Source organism: Leucopleurus acutus, assembly GCF_964270905.1.
Source record: "Leucopleurus acutus genome assembly, chromosome: 15".
Lineage (NCBI taxonomy): Eukaryota > Metazoa > Chordata > Mammalia > Artiodactyla > Delphinidae > Leucopleurus > Leucopleurus acutus.
This window is the reverse complement of record NC_139157.1, coordinates 27,457,975-27,477,767: the sequence shown is the minus strand read 5'-3', so window position 1 is coordinate 27,477,767 and position 19,793 is coordinate 27,457,975. Positions and strand designations below refer to the sequence as shown.

The 19,793-nt window shown below is 37.8% G+C and overlaps 1 protein-coding gene across 1 annotated transcript in view; it reads left to right on the top strand.

Moving 5' to 3' along the window:
* Positions 1 to 612: 612 nt before the first annotated feature.
* The window catches only part of PDE7B (phosphodiesterase 7B), a gene marked incomplete at its 5' end in the record, with an annotated part of 217,993 nt that continues 198,812 nt past the window's right edge, over positions 613 to 19,793 (top strand). Inside the window, one exon of the mRNA XM_082855542.1 lies at positions 613 to 694. Within this exon, the coding sequence (XP_082711668.1) occupies positions 613 to 694 (82 nt within the window). The remainder of the gene's footprint in view (positions 695 to 19,793) is intronic.

The following is a 19,793-nucleotide window of genomic DNA, read 5'->3' as shown; positions in this document are numbered from 1 at the left end:
CTTAAATAACTGATTGTATCTCTGGAGTTTGCCCTGTACAGAAATGTTAAGATGCAAGTTAAAACTGAGATGTAGATAAGAGAGTTGATATTTCCATGAGTCGATGCTTCTGGAAAAGGATTATGAATGCCACTTTTTCATCATTTCCTTATTTGTGCAGAGAGTTCAGAGTTCCCAAGTTCAAAGAGTTAAGTGTAGGCCTCCTAGGTTTGTACTTGAAAATGTCTGCTTGATTACAGAGTAGGTAGCTTAGGATAATTTCAGTACTGAATAAGAGCCAATTTTGAGAGTCATTCACCTCAGATTACTAGATCTAATAGACTGTGTATCTTCCATTGAAATAGAAACTGTTGGACACTGGGTGCGTCTCTGGCCATGACCCCTCATAGGAACACACAGATCAGCTTGAGGCAGGGGCATGAGGCATGCAGGAACAGTCTGTCCCCAATTTACCTCTCAAATATTTTGCTACGAGGAAAGTCTCTGCTCATGACATAAGTCCCTAGACTCAGGCAACTAAAGAAAACATGAAGAGCAGAATAATGTCATGGTGATGTCAGGTTGCATGGACATGCTGCTTTGGGAACCCTGATAGGAAATCTTAAAATAATGATGGCTTTCTTTCTATTTCAGAGGTGTGGCGAAATCTTGTTTGAAAACCCTGATCAGAATGTCAAATGTGTTTGCATGCTAGGTAAGAAGGCTTCTCATTTAAAATCTATTAAGCATGCTGATGTCATGTGAGCTTACTGTTGTTCTGTTGCCTTACTGATTGTCCCTTGTTCCATATTGCAGAGGCTAATAGGCTATTTTATAGGTTTATAGACAGCTATAACACATTTGTATGTGGAACACTTGATGATAAAGAAAGGGTTTGATTTTAATAACTGTCAGTAAGTCAGGAACCATGCTTCTGAGTCTTTCAAATTTTTTCTTGGGTCATCAACATAACATAGTATTGGGTGCTTTGTATTCAGGCAACTGTGATGAGAAAGTAAGAAGAATCACATTGTAATTCCTAAACTAGAGATCATATGCTAGGCAAGTAAACTATTAAGTATTTACACCACAGCACAAAGCCCTTACTTACAGTGCCTGGGAGGAATATACATTTGAACTAAACTGAAGTCAGCACCGCAGTTACCCACACTGCATTTGTAATAAAAATTGCAGCATCATAATGAATAATCATTTGTTCTTGTGGGATGATATATCATCAGTGCCTTTCACAAACTTTTTAATATATAATATTCCGTTAAAAGATGAAGTTGATATTATTTTCCTCCTTTTATAGAGTAGAAAACTAGTACAGAGAATATAAGTGATGCACTTAACCTCAAAATGGGAAATGAGCCAAATCATGATATGAAAGTTTCTAATCTGTAAAAATTTAGGTCTAGTGTTTAGATCTTATTTGAGCCACTAAACTATGTTCAGTGAACTTTTAATTAAGTAATTATAGTAATAGAACAAAGCAGTAGCATGAATAAATAAAAATAATCCTTAAATTTGACTTTCACCAAAATTTCACCCTAATCCATTCCAACTTTGAACCATACTCATAAGCAAAGAAAAAAATTATTCATTTTAGCTCCTTCTGTTTTCTCTGGCTACCTCATATGTTGGCAGCCTAGGTTATTGGTAAGATGGCTCAAAAGCAGACAGCAAGATAGAGGCAGGGGAACATCTTGGTAATTTATAATTCAAGATAATCAGGTAATAAATAATCAAAAGTTGCTCATTACCTAAAAACAAACCAAAAAGAGAAACCAGACACAAACACTGTATTTTCCTGGTCTTCTGATCTTTCTTATTTTCTTGTGCTAGTATTTTAAACCTTTCTGATGCAGTTCTTATATGTTTTTATTTTAATTAGGATGGGGCTATATGGTAACATAGCCACTGGAAAATGAACATTCTGTTGGAAGCACATGAACAGTGAATATAGCATAGCATCCATAAATCCATTTCAAATGTCCAGTATTCCTTTCCCTTAACCATGAAAATGCCTCAGAATGCTAAGTGCAGGGTACAAACCACAGAGAGAGAGAGAGAGAGAGAGAGAGAGAGAGAGAGAGATGGAAGCAGAAAAACTTCCTTTGTCCAGCCATATATCCCAGCTTTGGATGTGGGAGACCATCTCATCACCGCATCAGATCTATTCATCAACTCACTCATTTAACTTTCACAATAGCAGTATGGTTTGGTGCTATTACAATCCTCATTTTACAGAAGGAAATTTGTGACAAATGATCGAATACTATAGGACCTTAATCCCACTAAAATATTATTTGTTTATAGCTTCTACATAATCTACTAACATGAATCAGTTTTAATTCATGATGAATTTAAGCACATGAACACATAACTTATTTTGATGAATTTTTCCTTGTACGAGCTCTCATGTGAGTTGCTTGATTAGTTTATAGCTAGGACAAGGACAGCAATAGACTGTCTACTACTGCCCATAGACTTGAATTCACTTAAAGTCAATCATCTTTCCATCTCTTCTGGATAATATGGTGTGGTTTATAACCCTAACCAGAAGACACTCCTGGCCACCAAATGCATTCCCCCAATGAATCTGACAAATTACACAAATTCCCCAAATTCGAAGAATATTTATATAAATCAGCTTTCTATTACTACCACCGTCATAAGATTTACAATTAACTGAGTACTTAAATATGTCACAGATGAAGTCCATCCAGAGTACCTTACATAGTTAGATCATTTATTCTAAGTAAATTAAGACATAGCCTCTCCTTCAAAATATAGATATCTTTGGCAATAGCAGTATATTATTAAGCTTGTAGGTTTCATTAGTTTATTAGATTTCTATTTTCTTAGGGACATAGAACTAAATAATATAAAGGAACCATGAAAATGGAAGTTTTTGTTAGTTTAAGGGCGTGGGATAATTAAAGATGGAATAGGAAGAACACTCGTACATTTTACCTTTAAAGCAGATGGTAAATATTTATTGAATGTTGAAGATATTACTATGTCTAGTGAGCTGGAGTTACTCCGATAATGAAAATTATGCCCTCAAGGAGCTTACACATAAGAAGGCTTAGACTTTTTCCTACTTCTCTTTTTAAGAGGTTTGCTACAAAATTTAACTGAAACATTTACAGAGTCCTTTGAAATCTTAGATGAAAGAGAATACCAAAATAAAACTATTATGGGTATCAATACAGATGGATCAATCCGCCATGAGCATGTGTCCACCTGAAGCCAAAGGCTACCATTTCACAGCAATAGTGTGCAAGATAATGAAAAAAGTTGAATGATTTATTCCCTTAAAAGAAACGAGAGAAACTCAAGGCATGAACTTGTAACTCACTAGAACTGAGACCACATCTTAGACCACATATTTTATCAAGAAGGGGCATCTGCATAACACGAAAATAACAACAAACCTCCGCTTCACCACTGTCTGAGGTCTTATCTGAGTTAGCTTGTTGCTTCCTTTGAGAGGAACCTGTGATCGTGCCCTTATGACTTCCCGAAGCATTTCTTGAGAAAACTTTATATCTTCAACAGTAAAAGATAAGGAGTCTCTGCTGCTTAAAGGGACTGTTAAGTTTTCTAAGTGTTTCTAAGTCATGAATGTAGTTTGTGTTTTTGCGGATCACATTATAACCTTTTTATGAATAAATCAAAATTTTGAAACAAGAAAACCAAATATATAAAGTCTGCATTTCCAAAACTTCACTCTGATCTTTATGCCACCCCAATATTGAGATCCCTAATGGAGGCCAACCTAAAACATTCAGAGCTTTTAAGTGTCAAGTTCTTGGCTCACCCCCTCCGGCATTCCCTCTCTACCCACTCACACACCAGGTTTGGGGCCCCTGCCTTGGCCCCAGCTGTGCTTCAGCACATTTGAGATGGAACAGGGAAGTCGGTCACTAGCCAGGCACACCATTTGCACTTTTCTTCTGTCCCACCAGTGTCTCCCCAGACCTTTCTGAAAAATACAATTTTTATGCTTCGAGTCGTTTACCTCATGACCTCCATGACCAAGTCATCCTCATAAAACTCATACTTCTGGCTCATTACATTCAATGAGACATAAGTGTGAAATTCATCTGAAGTTACTCTGAAGTACTGAATTCAAAGCAATTTTAAGTGAGAGCAAACTCTTGTCATATGTGGGCCTTACAGGCAATCATTTCTATGTTCAGGGGAATAGTTCGTGTTGGATATGAAGGTAAATAAAGATGTAGTGCAGAGCTGGCTACACTGAGTATTTACTATTTATTCCTTAAAATTCTGTCGGAGGGGTAAAATGTAGACAATGTTAAGTACGAAATTGTAATAAATGCGGCTTTGTTCTTTCCTTCACCCTTAAGGAGTTCAAAACTGCTAACTCCCATCCCCCTCCTTTTTCTCAATTCAGCCATAAGATTTCTCTCAAATCAAGATAGACCTCAAAGTTTACAGAACTATATCAAAGGGTACTCAACTGTATAGTAAGATGTGTACCTTAATTAGGTATAATGAATTGATAACCAAGGGAAGAAGGAAGTGAAAGAGAAATTATCTCTCATTACACAATTGACATATGAGGTGTGGCCGGTTCCTAAAAGGATTTTATTTTTCAAAGTATAATGAAACTGCTAGGGTACAAAGAGCCAAGAGTATTTAAAGAAACTACATAAAATGATCGATGTTAATTCACTTAGTTCATTTGCTAACTTCTGTCTGGGAAATGCTAAATCCTGGGAAAAGAAACTTTCTAAAAAGAGTTCCCGATCAGACTTGGTGCCCTTCTTTCCCTTGTAATTTTACAATTTGAAATTTTCAGTGGCCCTGCTTTTGTTTCATGTGTGATTCCTTTCATGCTGATTGGTGTCATATCATTAGAATGTAAGGTCGTACTTTCTTATCTGCCATGGCTTAGAAAGGGGTGTTCATATTGTCAGGTTTCTGTTTGAAATTTTTTATAAATCATTTCAAGAGGTCGTCAGTTTTCAAAGAAATAGAATACCATAGATCAATATTTTATTAACATTTAACATGAGCACAGAGAGACTTGCTTTGTAGTCCAACCTCTGAAAAATTAACTGTGTACTTTGAGAAGTTGCTTCATCTTTCAGACTTCAATTTATAGTTTTTCTGCAAAGTGGTAATAAAAATGTCTGTCCCTTCCAGCCCAGGGGTTGTCCTGGTAATACAGAATGTGATGTTCTGTGAGGAGATGTTGCCTGCTATGATGCCCTAGATATGGTTTATGCATCAATAAATTAATAAATAAATAATAACAACTGAAAATAAGCAAATTGATGATAAACAATAATAAACAAACAGTGAATTATTTATTTATGACATTAACAGTGTTTAGAAAAGCAATTGAAAAGACAAATCTATGCAAATGTGAGATCAATTTTAAAAAATATTAAATATGTTCTTCAAAATTTTGTCATACCTCAAAGGCATCATCTAATATTCATTCAAAGGATATTCACTGAGCATTTACTATATGCAAGGTACTATGCTAGGCACTGGGAATGCAAAGACCAGTGGAGCACAGGCCCTGCACTCAGAGGGTTTACATTCCAGGCAGAGATTCAAGCCCCAAACCCCAAAATCTGCAATGCTAGCTTGAGAGTGACAAATGATAGAAAAGAAATAAAGTGTGTTGGAACTTCAGAAGATGAAAAGAGTGCATACAATTGGGATATGAAGACACGTGGATTGATATGCAAAGACCAAGAAAGAGGCAGCATTCTAGGTAGATATATGACCATTTTTAAAAGCCCAAATACAGGAAAACTGAGGAGTGGAGAAGGAAGTAAGTGTTTCAGGCCACAAGCAGTATAAGAGGATAAATTGGAAAGGAATTTGAGGCCTTATTATAGACAGTTTGACTGCTACCACTGGCTATAAAAAGGACAGAAGTACCAAACGAAAGAGCATTCTGGTCTCTTTTATTTAGTCAGTTAGAGAGCATTTTTTAATTTACATAGAGGGTATTATAGAATATTCTATAAACTAGTTTCTGCGGGGCAGTATTGAGTACAGCTGTTCACCAAATACTTGTGAAATTAAATAATTTTAACCCAATGTATATTTGAAACTGATGGCCTGAATTCTAGGCTTGATTATTTTAATGAATATTACTTTTATCTTTTCTCTTTGATATCAGATACCATAGTATTTTATTTAAGAAGTACAATATTGTCATCTTTTATACTGGAAAAAAATTGATATTTTTTCACTTTTTCATCTAATAAAATTGGGAGATTTTTTTATTTTAAAATTTTGCTCCTATCACTGGCATCTGCCTGTGATTTTTGTATGTGGACAATTTTGAGGTCTATACATTTTTTCTTAGAAATTAATACGCAGTCTGTTTGAAGGCAACATAATATCTGTTATCAAAGTAGGTCACTACTTTGGTGGCATAGTGGAAAGAACAGGGCATTTAAATATCTGGACCAGCTAAAAACTGTGTGGTCGTAGGAAAGTCACTTAAGAGTTATAGATCTCAGTTTATTCCTCCCTAAAATGGAATAAGAAGTAATAATAACAATATTATTATCTACCTTATTAGGTTTGTTGAGGATCAAATAACACAACAAATATTAAAGCATTCAGTAAACTGTTAGAAGTCCTAGAAATATAAATATTATTTTATTTATACTAATAACTAAAATGTTCTAAGTTCTTGCATTTAATTTAATATTAGTAGTATTTTTGATGCAAACTGACAGCTTTGATATACTTTCAATATTAAACTGTTTCAGTTTGCTTCAAGTGAATAGATATTTTCAAGTACATGTTTGCAACCTAGAAATAAGCATATTATCATCATAGGTTATTAAAGAAAGATTATTGTAAGGACTATTTTATGTGCACTTAACTTTATAAAAGTGAAGGTCTATGTTCAAAGACAAAAGCTTTCAAGTTGCTTAACTTTGATTTACTGAGATTAAAATGCCTTGGGAATTTGAATTAATTTTTTAAAATTTTTATTGGAGCATAGTTGCTTTACGATGTTGTGTTAGTTTCTGCTGTACAGGAAAGTGAATCAGCTATACATATACATATATCCCCTCCTTCCCATTTAGATCACCACAGAGCATTGAGTAGAGTTCCCTGTGCTGTACAGTAGGTTCTCGTTAGTTATCTATTTTATACATAGTAGTGTATATATTGTCAATCCCAACCTCCCAATTCATCCCATTGCCCCCTTTCCCCCCTTGGTGTCCATACGTTTGCTCCCTATGTCCGTGTCTTTATTTCTGCTTTGCATATAGGTTCATCTGTATCATTTTTCTAGATTCCAGATATATGTGTTAATATACGATATTTGTTTTCCTTTTTCTGACTACTTCATTCTGTATGACAGTCTCTAGTTCCATCCACATCTCTGCAAATGGCACAGTTTCATTCCTTCTTATGGCTGAGTAATACTCCATTGTATATATGTACCACATCTTCTTTATCCATTCCTCTGTTGATGGACATTTAGTTTGCTTCCATGTCCTGGCTATTGTAAATAGTGCTGCAATGAACATTGGGGTGCATGTATCTTTTGGAATTATGGTTTTCTCCAGGTATATGCCCAGGAATGGGATTGCTAGGTCACATGATAGTTCTGTTTTTAGTTTTTTAAGGAACCTCCATTCTGTTCTCCATAGTGGCTGTACCAATTTACATTCCCACTAATTAATTTTGTCTTACACTTACGAAACACTTCATTCTTATCATGTGAGTACATCATTTCACTCCTATATGCATGTCCAAGGATGATATTTTCTAACTCTAAAAGAGAACAAATTGAAACCTGGACATTCCCAAGGGAGGACAGAGACGGCATTATCCTTATCTCTCACCCAGGGCCTGGCTTCGTTTTACTTTTCAATGTACTCATCACCAAATGATGTTTGTTTGTTTGTTTGTTTTTTTGCGGTACGCGGGCCTCTCACTGCTGTGGCCTCTCCCGCTGCGGAGCCCAGGCTCCAGACGCGCAGGCCCAGAGGCCACGGCCCACGGGCCCAATCGCTCCGCGGCACGTGGGATCCTCCCAGAGTGGGGCACGAACCCGCGTCCCCTGCAACGGCAGGCGGACTCTCAACCGCTGCGCCACCAGAGAAGCCCCAAATGATGTATTTTATATTCGTTTGTTTTGTTCATCGCTCTCTCCCAGTCTCACTGCACCACACACCCATATATACAGAATGTAAATATCATGGAAACAAGGAATTAGTTTATTTACTGCTAAGAGTCCAGCCTCTGGAAGAGGGTCCAGCCACCTAGCCCCTCACTGGAGCTTAATATTTGCTGAAGAGATACATGCTGATGCATTTGTCAAAACAACACAATTATCTGTAAAGCATGGCCCAGATGTGCCAAAGACTGATGGGTGTAGCATTTAAAACCCTCTGCTAGCCCAGCCAAGGAATGGGTCATCTCCTAAGTGAACTGAGAGTTTCCCAAGCATACTACTCTGGGTTACAGGATGAGAAAGACATAGTTCTCTACAAATAGACAATTAGAACATAGCCTAAAAATATAGGTGATTATCAATTATTTCTTGAGCACTAGTCTATGCCTACCCCCCTACTAGTGTTACTCTGAAAGTTGATGTAATAGTGAGCTAGGTAGAATCCCTGTCACCACCCTTTATTCTGCAGCTGGAACACTGGGTTAAGAAAACAGGAGGAGGATTATTATTTCGTCTTCTCTATATTTACAAGAACATACAAAGTATTATTTCACCCTGAGGTTTATCATTTAAAAGCCTTTTACATTCTCTTGCTGCCTTTCAAAAATTTTTATTTGGAAATCAATATTGTCTTGCATAAGGAAAATAAGTTTGCTAGTTTCGCAGTTGTTTTCCGAGGAATGTGGCAGCATTTCCACAGCAACCAAACACCACACTTTTGTTTGCAGCTGAAAACCAGAACTCAGATAAGAGCTAGCTGCAGAACAACAACACAAGCAAAGGTCAAACTATCAGAACTGAAGTTATCAAACCCCCAAAATATAAATGTGCCAGTCTTGTATTAGCTTCATTTTCGGTCTGAAGGAAGAGAAAATGAGACCAATCATCCTTCGCACAAAGCTACACTTCAAAAAAAGTATTCAATCAACCAACATTTATAGGTACATACTGTGTGCCAGTGTAGGGATACGAAGACATTGAAGTTCTGGTTCCTACCCTCAAGAAGCTCCCAATCCAGTGGGGCATGGACAACGACACAGGCAATGACAACATAGCATGAGAAACCATAATAAGGATGGGCCAGGGTGTTATGGGAGGGAGAAGGGTGTCAGGACAGGTCTGTGCAAGTGGTGATAAGGAGCTGAGTGTCAAAGAGAAGCAACTCACAGCCCTGTGAGGCTGGAAAAGGGCAGCCTGCCGTGAAAGGCATTGGCAATTCTAGGTAACAGGAGCAGCGGGTACAGGATGCTTAATGTGACCAGTTAGAGAAACTGGAAGTCATTATACCTGGAGAACAGAATAAGAGGAAAGAAATGATAAGATAATTAGCGTGGAGAGGAAGGTGGGGCAGATTATAAGGAGTCTTATAACAGGGTAAAGACCATGTAGGGATGTTTAAGCAGGGGAGCTACAATGTGAAATACAGTTTTTAGAGGGATCACCTGGTCAGAATAGAGAATGCACTGGAGGAGGACAAGACTGAAGAAAGAAACCAGCTTAAGGAACTGCAGCAATAATTAGGAAAGAAATGATGAGTCTGTGCCTGAACTAAGACAGTGTCAGGGAGGACAGAAGGTATGAGATTCAGCGGACTTTGAGAGAGGATGATAAGACTTTACAATGGAGTGAATGTAGGAAATATAGCTAAGTAGATAGAGAACAGATAGAGATGTGTTTCCCCCCACCTACTCCCAGCGGAGAGTATTCGAGAATCAGATTTGCAATTGGGGGAAATGATGAGTTAACTTTGGACATAATACACTGAGATGCCCAAGGACTTCTCAGGTGCAGAAGAGAGTCTGGAGCTCAGGAGAGTGACCTGCTGGTAGGCAGTGGTGACTACCTATCAACGACGATGACACCCCGGGGAAGGCGAGGAGTGAGATGGAGATGCACCTTAGAACACTTGGAAACATCACTGGAGAGTTGGGCAGGTTCAAGAGGAGTCTAAAGAAGCCTAAGTAGGTAGGAGATTAAGATTAAGAGAAACAGAAGGAAAAACAGAATGCTATCATCTTGATCAAGAGGAAAGACTTCCAAAGGAAGGTCATGCTAAAAATGTGAAACACCATAGAGGTCAAATGAGATCAAGCCTAAAAGGTGTTCTTGGACTGAGCAACCTGAAGGTAATATAGTATCAGCAAGAGCATAGCTAGTGGAAGGGCAAAGGGTCAGGAGGGTAGCATGGAGCTAAATAAAGAGAACCGAGGAGGGGTGCTACTCTCTCAGGAAATTTGTCTTAGAAAGGAAGGTGGGTAATCTGACAGTGCCTGGAAGGAGTTCTCAAGATGGGAAAGGTTTGAGGATATTTTGATGCAGAGAGGAAAGAGCGAGTAGAGGAAGTGGTTGGATATTTCTGAAGAGAAAGAGAGTAATTGTGAGCCTTAAACCCCCCTCACACTGTGACTGGGAAAAGGTGGTGATGGTGGACAAGGAAGTGTGAGGATAGAGACACATCTCTCGGAGTGACACATATCTGAGGGCAGAAACTGAGACTAATCCATCTAATTGTTTCCCTTCTTTCTAAGAAGAAAGCATGATATTCTGAGGAGAGTAAGGAGAGTAGCGGAGGCAAGCAGAAAGTGGTAGGTGAAGGTCTGAAATTAATGAAGGAAATGAGAAAGAACCAACTAAAGAGGGGTAAATGGGTAATTATTTGAAGCAGTTCTAAGGTTAGAATTTATGAACTGATGTCCAGTCACTAAACATAAAATGTAAAACGCAAGCTATGTGTTCCAACACGCGTTTCAGATGCTCCCTGTTCACGGACACCCTACCCTTTTCTCCTTTTGATGCCTGCTCCTACTGCAATGGTCAGGGGGCTGCCTTCCTTGACCCTAATTCACAAGCGCCTCTCTCTCATACTGCAAATATTGAATTATTTCTCCATTCCTCCATCTAGCCTGCATATTTCAAGGGAGCAGGTGTCCATTTTATTTAAATATCTTTGTATCCCTAGCACCCAGAATTGGCCTAAAACTCCAAAGAGGCACCAAAAAAATTCAGAATGAAGATAGGAGAAAAGTGTAAGGTTACGTATTCTCCTCCTAAGTCCTCCTCTGACCTCGTGGTGCGTCAAGAACTCTCTTTTCTGACTTGCCTTTCATAAAGGGGATGCCTCCACCTGTACTTCCCAGTTGTCAAGGAGACCAAAGGTGCTAAGCCATTTGAGCTCTGACAGTACCAATGTCTCCTGAGCTGCGCCCACCGCTGGCCAATCACATCCAAACTCCCTCTTCCTCCTCAGCTACTCCTTCTCCGGTTCACTTTCCCCTCTCACGAATTTCATTCAAAGGCTTTTTGATCTCAGGATGAGTCCCCCTAGGAATCCTTGTATACATCAAACTGCATTTTTTATAATGTTCCAGAGACAATGTTATCTCTGTTTTGACCCCAAAACAATGTTGGGCTTTTTACTGGAAGGAATACGGATTATAATTGTATTTCCCTGTAATAGTTAAATCTTTTTAACAGACAAATTATACGTGATAGCTAGCTATTCAGCATGGCTTAAGAGGTCCCAACTTGTCAATCTCAAACCACCTGCCTTGCCAGCTGTAAGTATATAATATTTTCTAATGTGTCTAGATTATAAACATTCACAAATATAGAAATTTTCAAAGAATGAGACAATGTAATGTATATTATCAAAGATACACCAAAAGATAATTTTAGATGAAATAAATATTTGCTCCCATCATATCAATTGCTGTCTTTGAGCTATAAGATTTTGTCATATCTAAATGTCAAAAGATATTTTATTAACTTGCCAGGATATCAGTTCCAACGAGACAGCTGACTGGTGATAAAGAAAAGCTCAGTTTCCATAAGCCCAAAGCTTTTACACGGACAGATTAATGCAAGTTTTCAACTTTTGTGAGGCTAGCTTGGACACTATCAAAATTAATTACTGAGTTTTTACTGCAAAAATCTTAAAAGCAAATGTAAAGGTATGTTATATATAACAATAAGCAAATGCAAAGAATTTGCTTTTGCCTACGTTTGGGTAGTCAACCACATATGAGTTTACTACATTTGGTGTCTAGTCAACATTTAAAAGGTTTTATGACGTGTAACCTAACGAGGTAGTTAACATTATGAAATCTTGTATATTTGTCATTTTATCTTTAACTAAATTCTGGACTCTGAATGTTCTAATTCTATTCGGCACAGCAGAAAACTTCATTCCGAAAGAGACCCTCACATTCATAAGTGTAAGAAAATAATGCCAGAAATGTTAATAGGATATAGAATTCCATAAGATTGGAGAACATGGGTATCTTCATTGTTCAGTGATCATCATAAACTACAAATCTGAGAGTTTCTGCAGTATGTATAGTGAGTTTATAAAAATATTTCCCATACCAAGCTTCTTTCTAAAATCATATTGCACAGATTCAAGAAGTACTTGAATTGTGTTCTGCTAGGCTACAAAATGCGGGGGAGATTATAAAGGTAAAACCCACAAAATTATATAAGTCATTTGTCAAGAATTAGGATTGGAGCTGGCGAGAAGTAAGAGTGTTTATTAAGCAAGGATTGGGGTTGGAAATGATTGCATAGTTACAAGGGTAGACCTTGAGACTCTGAGTTTGCAGCTGGCATCTGCTAGCAGATATTGTTTTGAGAACAGCTGGTGATGTCCTTGAGTCTGATACAGTTCAAAATATTCAAGTTCTCAGTAATACAGGAACGTGTCTGAAACCACATCCACCATGGCCACCTACTTCCATTTTGGGTGCCTGAACCACAGTTACTCCATTTTGATTTTTAAATGCATTCTTTTCTTTAATGGTTCAAACAGATGCACAATGCATGTTTAATAGGCCACAGACAGGCTGTTTTGGTTAGCCAAAAGTTCAAGTTAAATCATGTATAAGTCAGAATGACTTCCCCATACTTCAATATGTGAAAATTTCTTCCATCAATACAAACTTCCAGTTATGAGATGAATAAGTTACAGTGTTCTAATGTACAGCATAGTGAGTATAGTTAATAAGACTACTGTGTACTTGAAATTTCCTGAGACAGTAAATCTTGTATTCTTACCACAAAAGAAAAATGGTAACTATGTGAAGTGATGGATGTGCTAATTAACTTCACTGTAGTAATCATTTTGCTATATATGTATATGTTAAACCATCAGGTCATAAATCTTTAACAGATTACATTGTGCAACCTAAATATATACATTCTTTAAATTGTACCTTAGTAGAGCTGGAAAAAAATTTTTAAACCATAAAATTATATTGCAGTGTCAAGGGAATGCATTTCAATATTTTGTCTTCTTTTAGAAAATCAAATACTTGGAAAAATGTAGTTGAACGTTTTGGAAGTAGATATTGAATTCAGAAATACATTTTCCACATTTCTCAGGAAAAGTACAACATCTTATTCCTGAATTACTACTTTCTTTATAGAACAGGTTTGTTAATAATTGATTCTACCAAGCAGTCAGTGGGAAAAGGTATTGTCCTCTGTCTGCTGTCTCACTTTTTGTGTCAAGGAGTCTTCTTTCATGGATCATGCGTACAACATGGTCGATAATGAAATGCCAAGGTGATTCTGGGAAGCAGTATATGAATGACTATGATCACGTTGTGGGTAATTTAGCAAAGACATTTGGAACTTGGTCATCACAGAGGCTAAAGCAAATCTCTCAATATTTGAAGGAGCTTAGTTTTTTCAGATGTTGCTTTCATAGGCGTTTAAGATTGAAAGCAGCTTTGAGAGTCAAGTAGGAGAAGGAGCCAGTCATTTCTCTCAACCTAATCCACCTGCCTGGACTCCAGAAGTTCAGGGTCAGGGCTCAGACTTGGAACCACACAGAGTTGTGTAAATTTTAGGCCATTACAATAAATAAAGAATTTTTTCCCTGTAGCAATTGTACTGTTGGAAATGGAGAAGTGTCTGATTTTTTTAAAAAAAGAAAGTTTGACTATGCGTGTCAATTTTCATTGCTTTCTTTTAGGGAAAACTTCTTGGAAGATGCATTTCAAATGTTAGCATCTTTAAAAGAGCAAGTTTTCAATTAATGTATTTAACATTGGCATATATGAACTAATATGTGTACCTGTGTCCAAGCTTATATTTATCAATAGCCTGATATCCCTCAACAATTGAAATTGTAGTTTGCATATTTATTGGCACTTCTAACTCCCCTGCTATTAGTTTGTTTAGCTACTGATATATTTAGATAGAAAATTTTTTCCTACATTTTATTGCAATATAGCTTAAATTATGATAAATATCCAATTTTTAGGTGTACACCTCATTAATTCTTGCAAAGTTAACACATGCATGTAAAACCACACAGATCAGTGTAGACAGCTTCACACACACCTCCTCCCAGACATCACCTCTCCAAAGATCCATACTAATTCACTGGCTTCTATCACTATCCCCTAACTTTGAAATTTTTATAAATGGAATCAAAAAGTATATATATTTTTCTGTCTACCTTCTTTAACTCAACATTGTCTATGAGATTCATCCGTGCTGTTGCACACAGTTATAGTTCATTCTTTCTCTGTTTTCTTTTGTTACAGAATAGAGATCAGCAAATAATGACCTATGGGCTAAAATTGGCCTGTCGCTTGTTTCTGTAAATAAAGTTTTATTAGAATATTGCCATTCATTTATATATTGTCTAAGGCTGTTTTCGCACTGCATTGGTAGAGTTGAGTAGCTGTGTTAGAGACCACATGATTTCCAAAGTCTAACATATTACAGAAAAAGATTTCTGACCACAGCTGTAGACTGTTCCAGTGTATGTGTATGTATGTGTATGTGCATGTGACTATTTATTAATGCTAGTGGTAATGAACATTTGGCTCTCCCTAGTTTGGGACTGTTACAAATAATATTGCTGTGAACATTCTTGTACAAGTCTTTTTGTGCACAAAATTACACATTGTCTCTTGAGTACTTACCTAGAATTGCAACTGTTGGGTCATAGGGCATGTCCATATTCAACTTAGACTGATTCTGCCAAACAGTTTTCCAAAGTGGCTGTACCCACTTACCTTCCCACCAGCTGTGTATGAAAGTCCCATAAACAATTTAACACTCGATAATTATCATTGAGTAAAAGTTAGAATACATAAATCATCGTTCAACTCAACACAAACAACATTTCATGTAATAGCCTTTAATGAAGATCACGATTAGCATTTATGTAAACAGATCATCACGTTGATAACAGTAGCAATAAAACAGGTACATTTAATTTTTTGATTATCAATGAACGTTAATGAGATGATGGAGTTTGTTGCTTAAACCAAACGAACAGTTATTCTTTGTTGACCACTTGGAATTAAATATCCCACCAATGATCCTAATAAGTCCTTCCCCGCCCACAGCAAAACCCCAGTTCATAAATAAAAACTCTTTTTTGTTAAGATAAATCATTTCCTTTTTTTTTCTTTTGCTAAAAAATACACAACTATCATTTTTACAGATCTAAAGTTATAAAATAGAAGTTATACTAGAAAATTATAATTACAGCATCTAATTCTGAAAAATCAAGAGGCTAGTCCCTCACTATGAAATCACATGGCCATAGTGATTCGAAGTTTAACCCTCATATGTTGTTTTCGTGGGTTTTATTCACACTTGCTTTAGGAATGAAGCAACAAATCATTTTCATTTTGCTCTTTTTGTTTGTTTGGTTTTTTGCGGTACGTGGGCCTCTCACTGTTGTGGCCTCTCCCGTTGCGGAGCACAGGCTCCGGACACGCAGGCTCAGTGGCCATGGCTCACGGGCCCAGCCGCTCCGCGGCATGTGGGATCTTCCCGGACCGGGGCACGAACCTGTGTCCCCTGCATCGGCAGGCAGGCTCTCAACCACTGCGCCACCAGGGAAGCCCCATTTTGCTCTTTTTATGAGTTTCTCTCAGTATTGGGTATGTCCAGGTGGAGATAGGAAGATCACCATTGGTCAATATCAGAATTGAGTCGAATGAGAGAATTATAATTTCCCAATACTCAAGAAGTGTTTTTGGCTACCTGGATGTTGGGATAATGGATGATTTTTATTTCCTTCTTTTTGTCTCTCTATATTTTTCAAGTGTTCAACAAAAATTAAGCATTCATTTTGTAATAAGAGAGATTTTAGGCAGTTTTTCTGATTTCTAAGGATACAAAGATTGTTTCTTATTGTTGTTTCCTTTACTAAAACCTACACCTGACAAGTGCCAAACTTATTCTGGTGGCGAACTAGACATAGATGAAGAGGTGTTTGTAACATGAACTGTGCCTTGGGGGAAGCACTACTCCGTTTGCTACATCTTGGAGATGAGTTGGGCTCTTACTGAATTCTCTCTCACAGAGTCACCTTCTCCCAAACAAATGGACTTTCTGAGATCAGCCATTCCCTTTGCAGAATGCATGTCATCCCAGCAATCCTGTGCCTTGTGTCACAGATTAAAGTCCCATCCAACCTACTGTACAGCACAGGGAACTCTGCTCAATACTCTGTAATGGCGTATATGGGAAAAGGATCTAAAAAAGAGTGGATATAGGTACATGTATAGCTGAATCACTTTGCTGTCCACCTGAAACTAACACAACATTGTAAATCAAGTCTACTCCAATAAAAAATTTTTAACTAATAATAAAAAATAAAGTACCATCCCTTGAAACACAGCCCATGAAATAGCACAGAAGTTGCCAAACAATATGAAAGTCAAGTAACTGAGGTTTGTGGTTCTGTGGCAGATGGAAGCCTTCCAGAACAAACACACTAAAGAGCCCATTGCATCAGGGATGGGAGAGAGCTCATTGCACAGATGCTATAGACCAATGCAGAACAAAACATTGTGGAACTTCCTTAGGTCCTCAGAATTATAAGATGTAACATACACACAGATACACATGCATGCAGGAACACACACACACACACACACACGCACACACGTAGTCTGCCTTCACCCCAGAGATCCCCTCGAGGTGGTACCTAGAAGTGTTTCAGTTATTTCAAGAGCGTGCAGCTTTAATTAGGCTAAAAACGCACAAAGGCAATTGCCCATTTCCAAGCTCAAGATCTCTATTTTGTTCCTTTCTTCTCAGCTGGGACCCAAAAACCACAAGGTTTTTGTCTAAGGCAATAAAGGTATGTAGGTAGTTATTTTGCACCACCCGTTAGTTTACTTGCAGTATTTGGAGAAAAGACAAGGAGAAATGTTTAATGGCTCTGAGTGTCCTAAAGTCTGTCTCAAATAAAGGAAGATTCTGCTGACGTAAAGCTATTTAAAGAACTACACATATACTGTGGTTTTCCAAATGTGAAAGGTTGCATACGTGCGTGTGTAATTTTTAGTGGTAGGGAAAAAGTTTACTTGGTTCATCATATTTTTCTGTATTTCACAGCTTTCCTACCATCAGCATGTGTTACTTTTATTTATTTGTATTTTTTTGGAAGTGTGTGTGTGTGCGTGTGTATGTCAAGTGTGTATTACTCTTATAATAGAAAAACATAAACATAAAAGAGGACCTTAGGGCAGTGAAGGTACTCTGTATAATGGTGGATACATGTCATTATAAATTTGTCCAAAGTCAGAATGTGCCACATTAGGAGTGAATCTCATGTAAACTTGGAACTTTGGGTGATGATGGTGTGTCAGTGTTGGTTCATTGATTGTAACAAATGTACCCCTCTATGGGGGATATTGATTATGGCGGAAGTTATGTATATCCGGAGAGGGGGGGGAGGGGGGGCTGCTGGTAACTTTAAAAACATTAAAGAGGGGTAAAAATACATGGGGGGAGGCTGAAAGCAGTGTGTAGTGGTGCTTCGGCGAGCTCCGCAGAGGCTCTCAGAGACTGTCCAGGGACAGGACCTTGGTGTCAGGCTTTTCTGAGAACTAAGAGACAGGCGAGCCTTTGTTCAGGCTCTATCATTTACTGTCTTCTCACAGGCAGCTTAAAATGTGTTGTGACCCCTTTAGCAATCCATCTGTTTTTCAAATAAAAAGGGTTTTCTGGGTTCATTTTTAAAGTAAACCGTCCACTGGAAGGAAATTCAGTGACTTCCCTAAAAATACACAGCTTCTAAATCACACCCATAACCGTTGTCTTGACAAAATTGTGTGACATTTTGCTTATAATATGAACCTGGTTAATCCAGAGTTTATAAAACATAATATTGTATAACTATATGATCTGATAATGCTATTTGTCCAACAAAAATAGGTATTGAGTACCTAGCAAGCGTGTACACTCTGCTGTGCACTAGAAAAACAGCAGTGAGTAAAACAGACAAAACTCCTTACCTAACAGAACTTAGATTCTAGGGGCATATGAGGGTGAGGGATGGGCTGTAAATAATATAAATCTTATATTGAATTTTAAAGATGACAATGGAAGAAATTCTACTAAGGAAGAAATAAGGCAGGGTGCCTATGAAGGGTAGGGTAAAGATGGTTAGGGTGGAAGCGGTGGTGCAGATTTTAACTAGAGCTGACAAAGCTTTCCCCGAGGTGAGCATAGCCAGGCTCTGCAGAAGAGTGTCCTGAAGCAGCAGGCAGCCTGGACAACCCAAGGAGCAGAGGGAGAGGAGTGCGCAGAGGCCCAGGGACGAGGAAGAGAGCTGAGAGGTCCTGGGAGCCAGGTCCTTGTGAGTCACTGTGAGGCCTCTGGATTTATTCAGCCGGAGAGGAGGAACCATCAGAAATTTTTGAGCACTGGTGTTACATGAGCTGACTTCCGTTTTAAAGTACTGGATATATTATGTTCGTTTTAAAAAATAACAAAGTAAGGAAAGAGTGCTTGCATTATGGTTTTGGAGAAGTATATTCCCATTGTCCTGAAATGGGTACTTGAAAGGATGTATTTAGGAAAATAACGGTGAACAGATTTAACACCGTATGTTATATACATGCTCCAGATATGTGAAATGGTTAATGTTCATCTAACGTAGAAAGTTCAACTAGAGGAACTATCACTTTAAAGTGATTAGGATTTAGAAAAGAAAGGTGATTGGCAATCTCACCTCTAGAAAATTTTCCCTCCTTAAGGGAGTTCTTTCTTTATTTAACTTGTCTTTAGAGTGGCTTTTTTTGTTTGTTTGTTTGTTTCAATGGAAGGACCCATCTCTGTTACATTTCCCTCTTAGACTCTTTACTTTCCTAAATAGTAGCTTGGAATCATAGTTAATGGTCTATTCAGGAAACCAGTTTCATTAAAAACCAAAGGAAAGGGAAAACTCTCCTTTTTCTATTATCTTTAAAAGTAAGTGTTTTCATAATTCAAAAAGAGTCATGTACCACAATGTTCATTGCAGCACTATTTACAATAGCCAGGACACGGAAGCAACCTGAGTGTCCATCGACAGATGAATGGATAAAGAAGATGTGGCACATATATACGATGGAATATTACTCAGCCATAAAAAGAAACGAAATTGAGTTATTTGTAGTGAGGTGGATGGACCTAGAGTCTGTCACACAGAGTGAAGTAAGTCAGAGAGAGAGAAACAAATACCGTATGCTAACACATATATATGGAATCTAAAAAAAAAAAAAAGGTTCTGAAGAACCTAGGGGCAGGACAGGAATAAAGACGCAGACGTAGAGAATGGACTTGAGGACACGGGCGGGGGGAAGGGTAAGCTGGG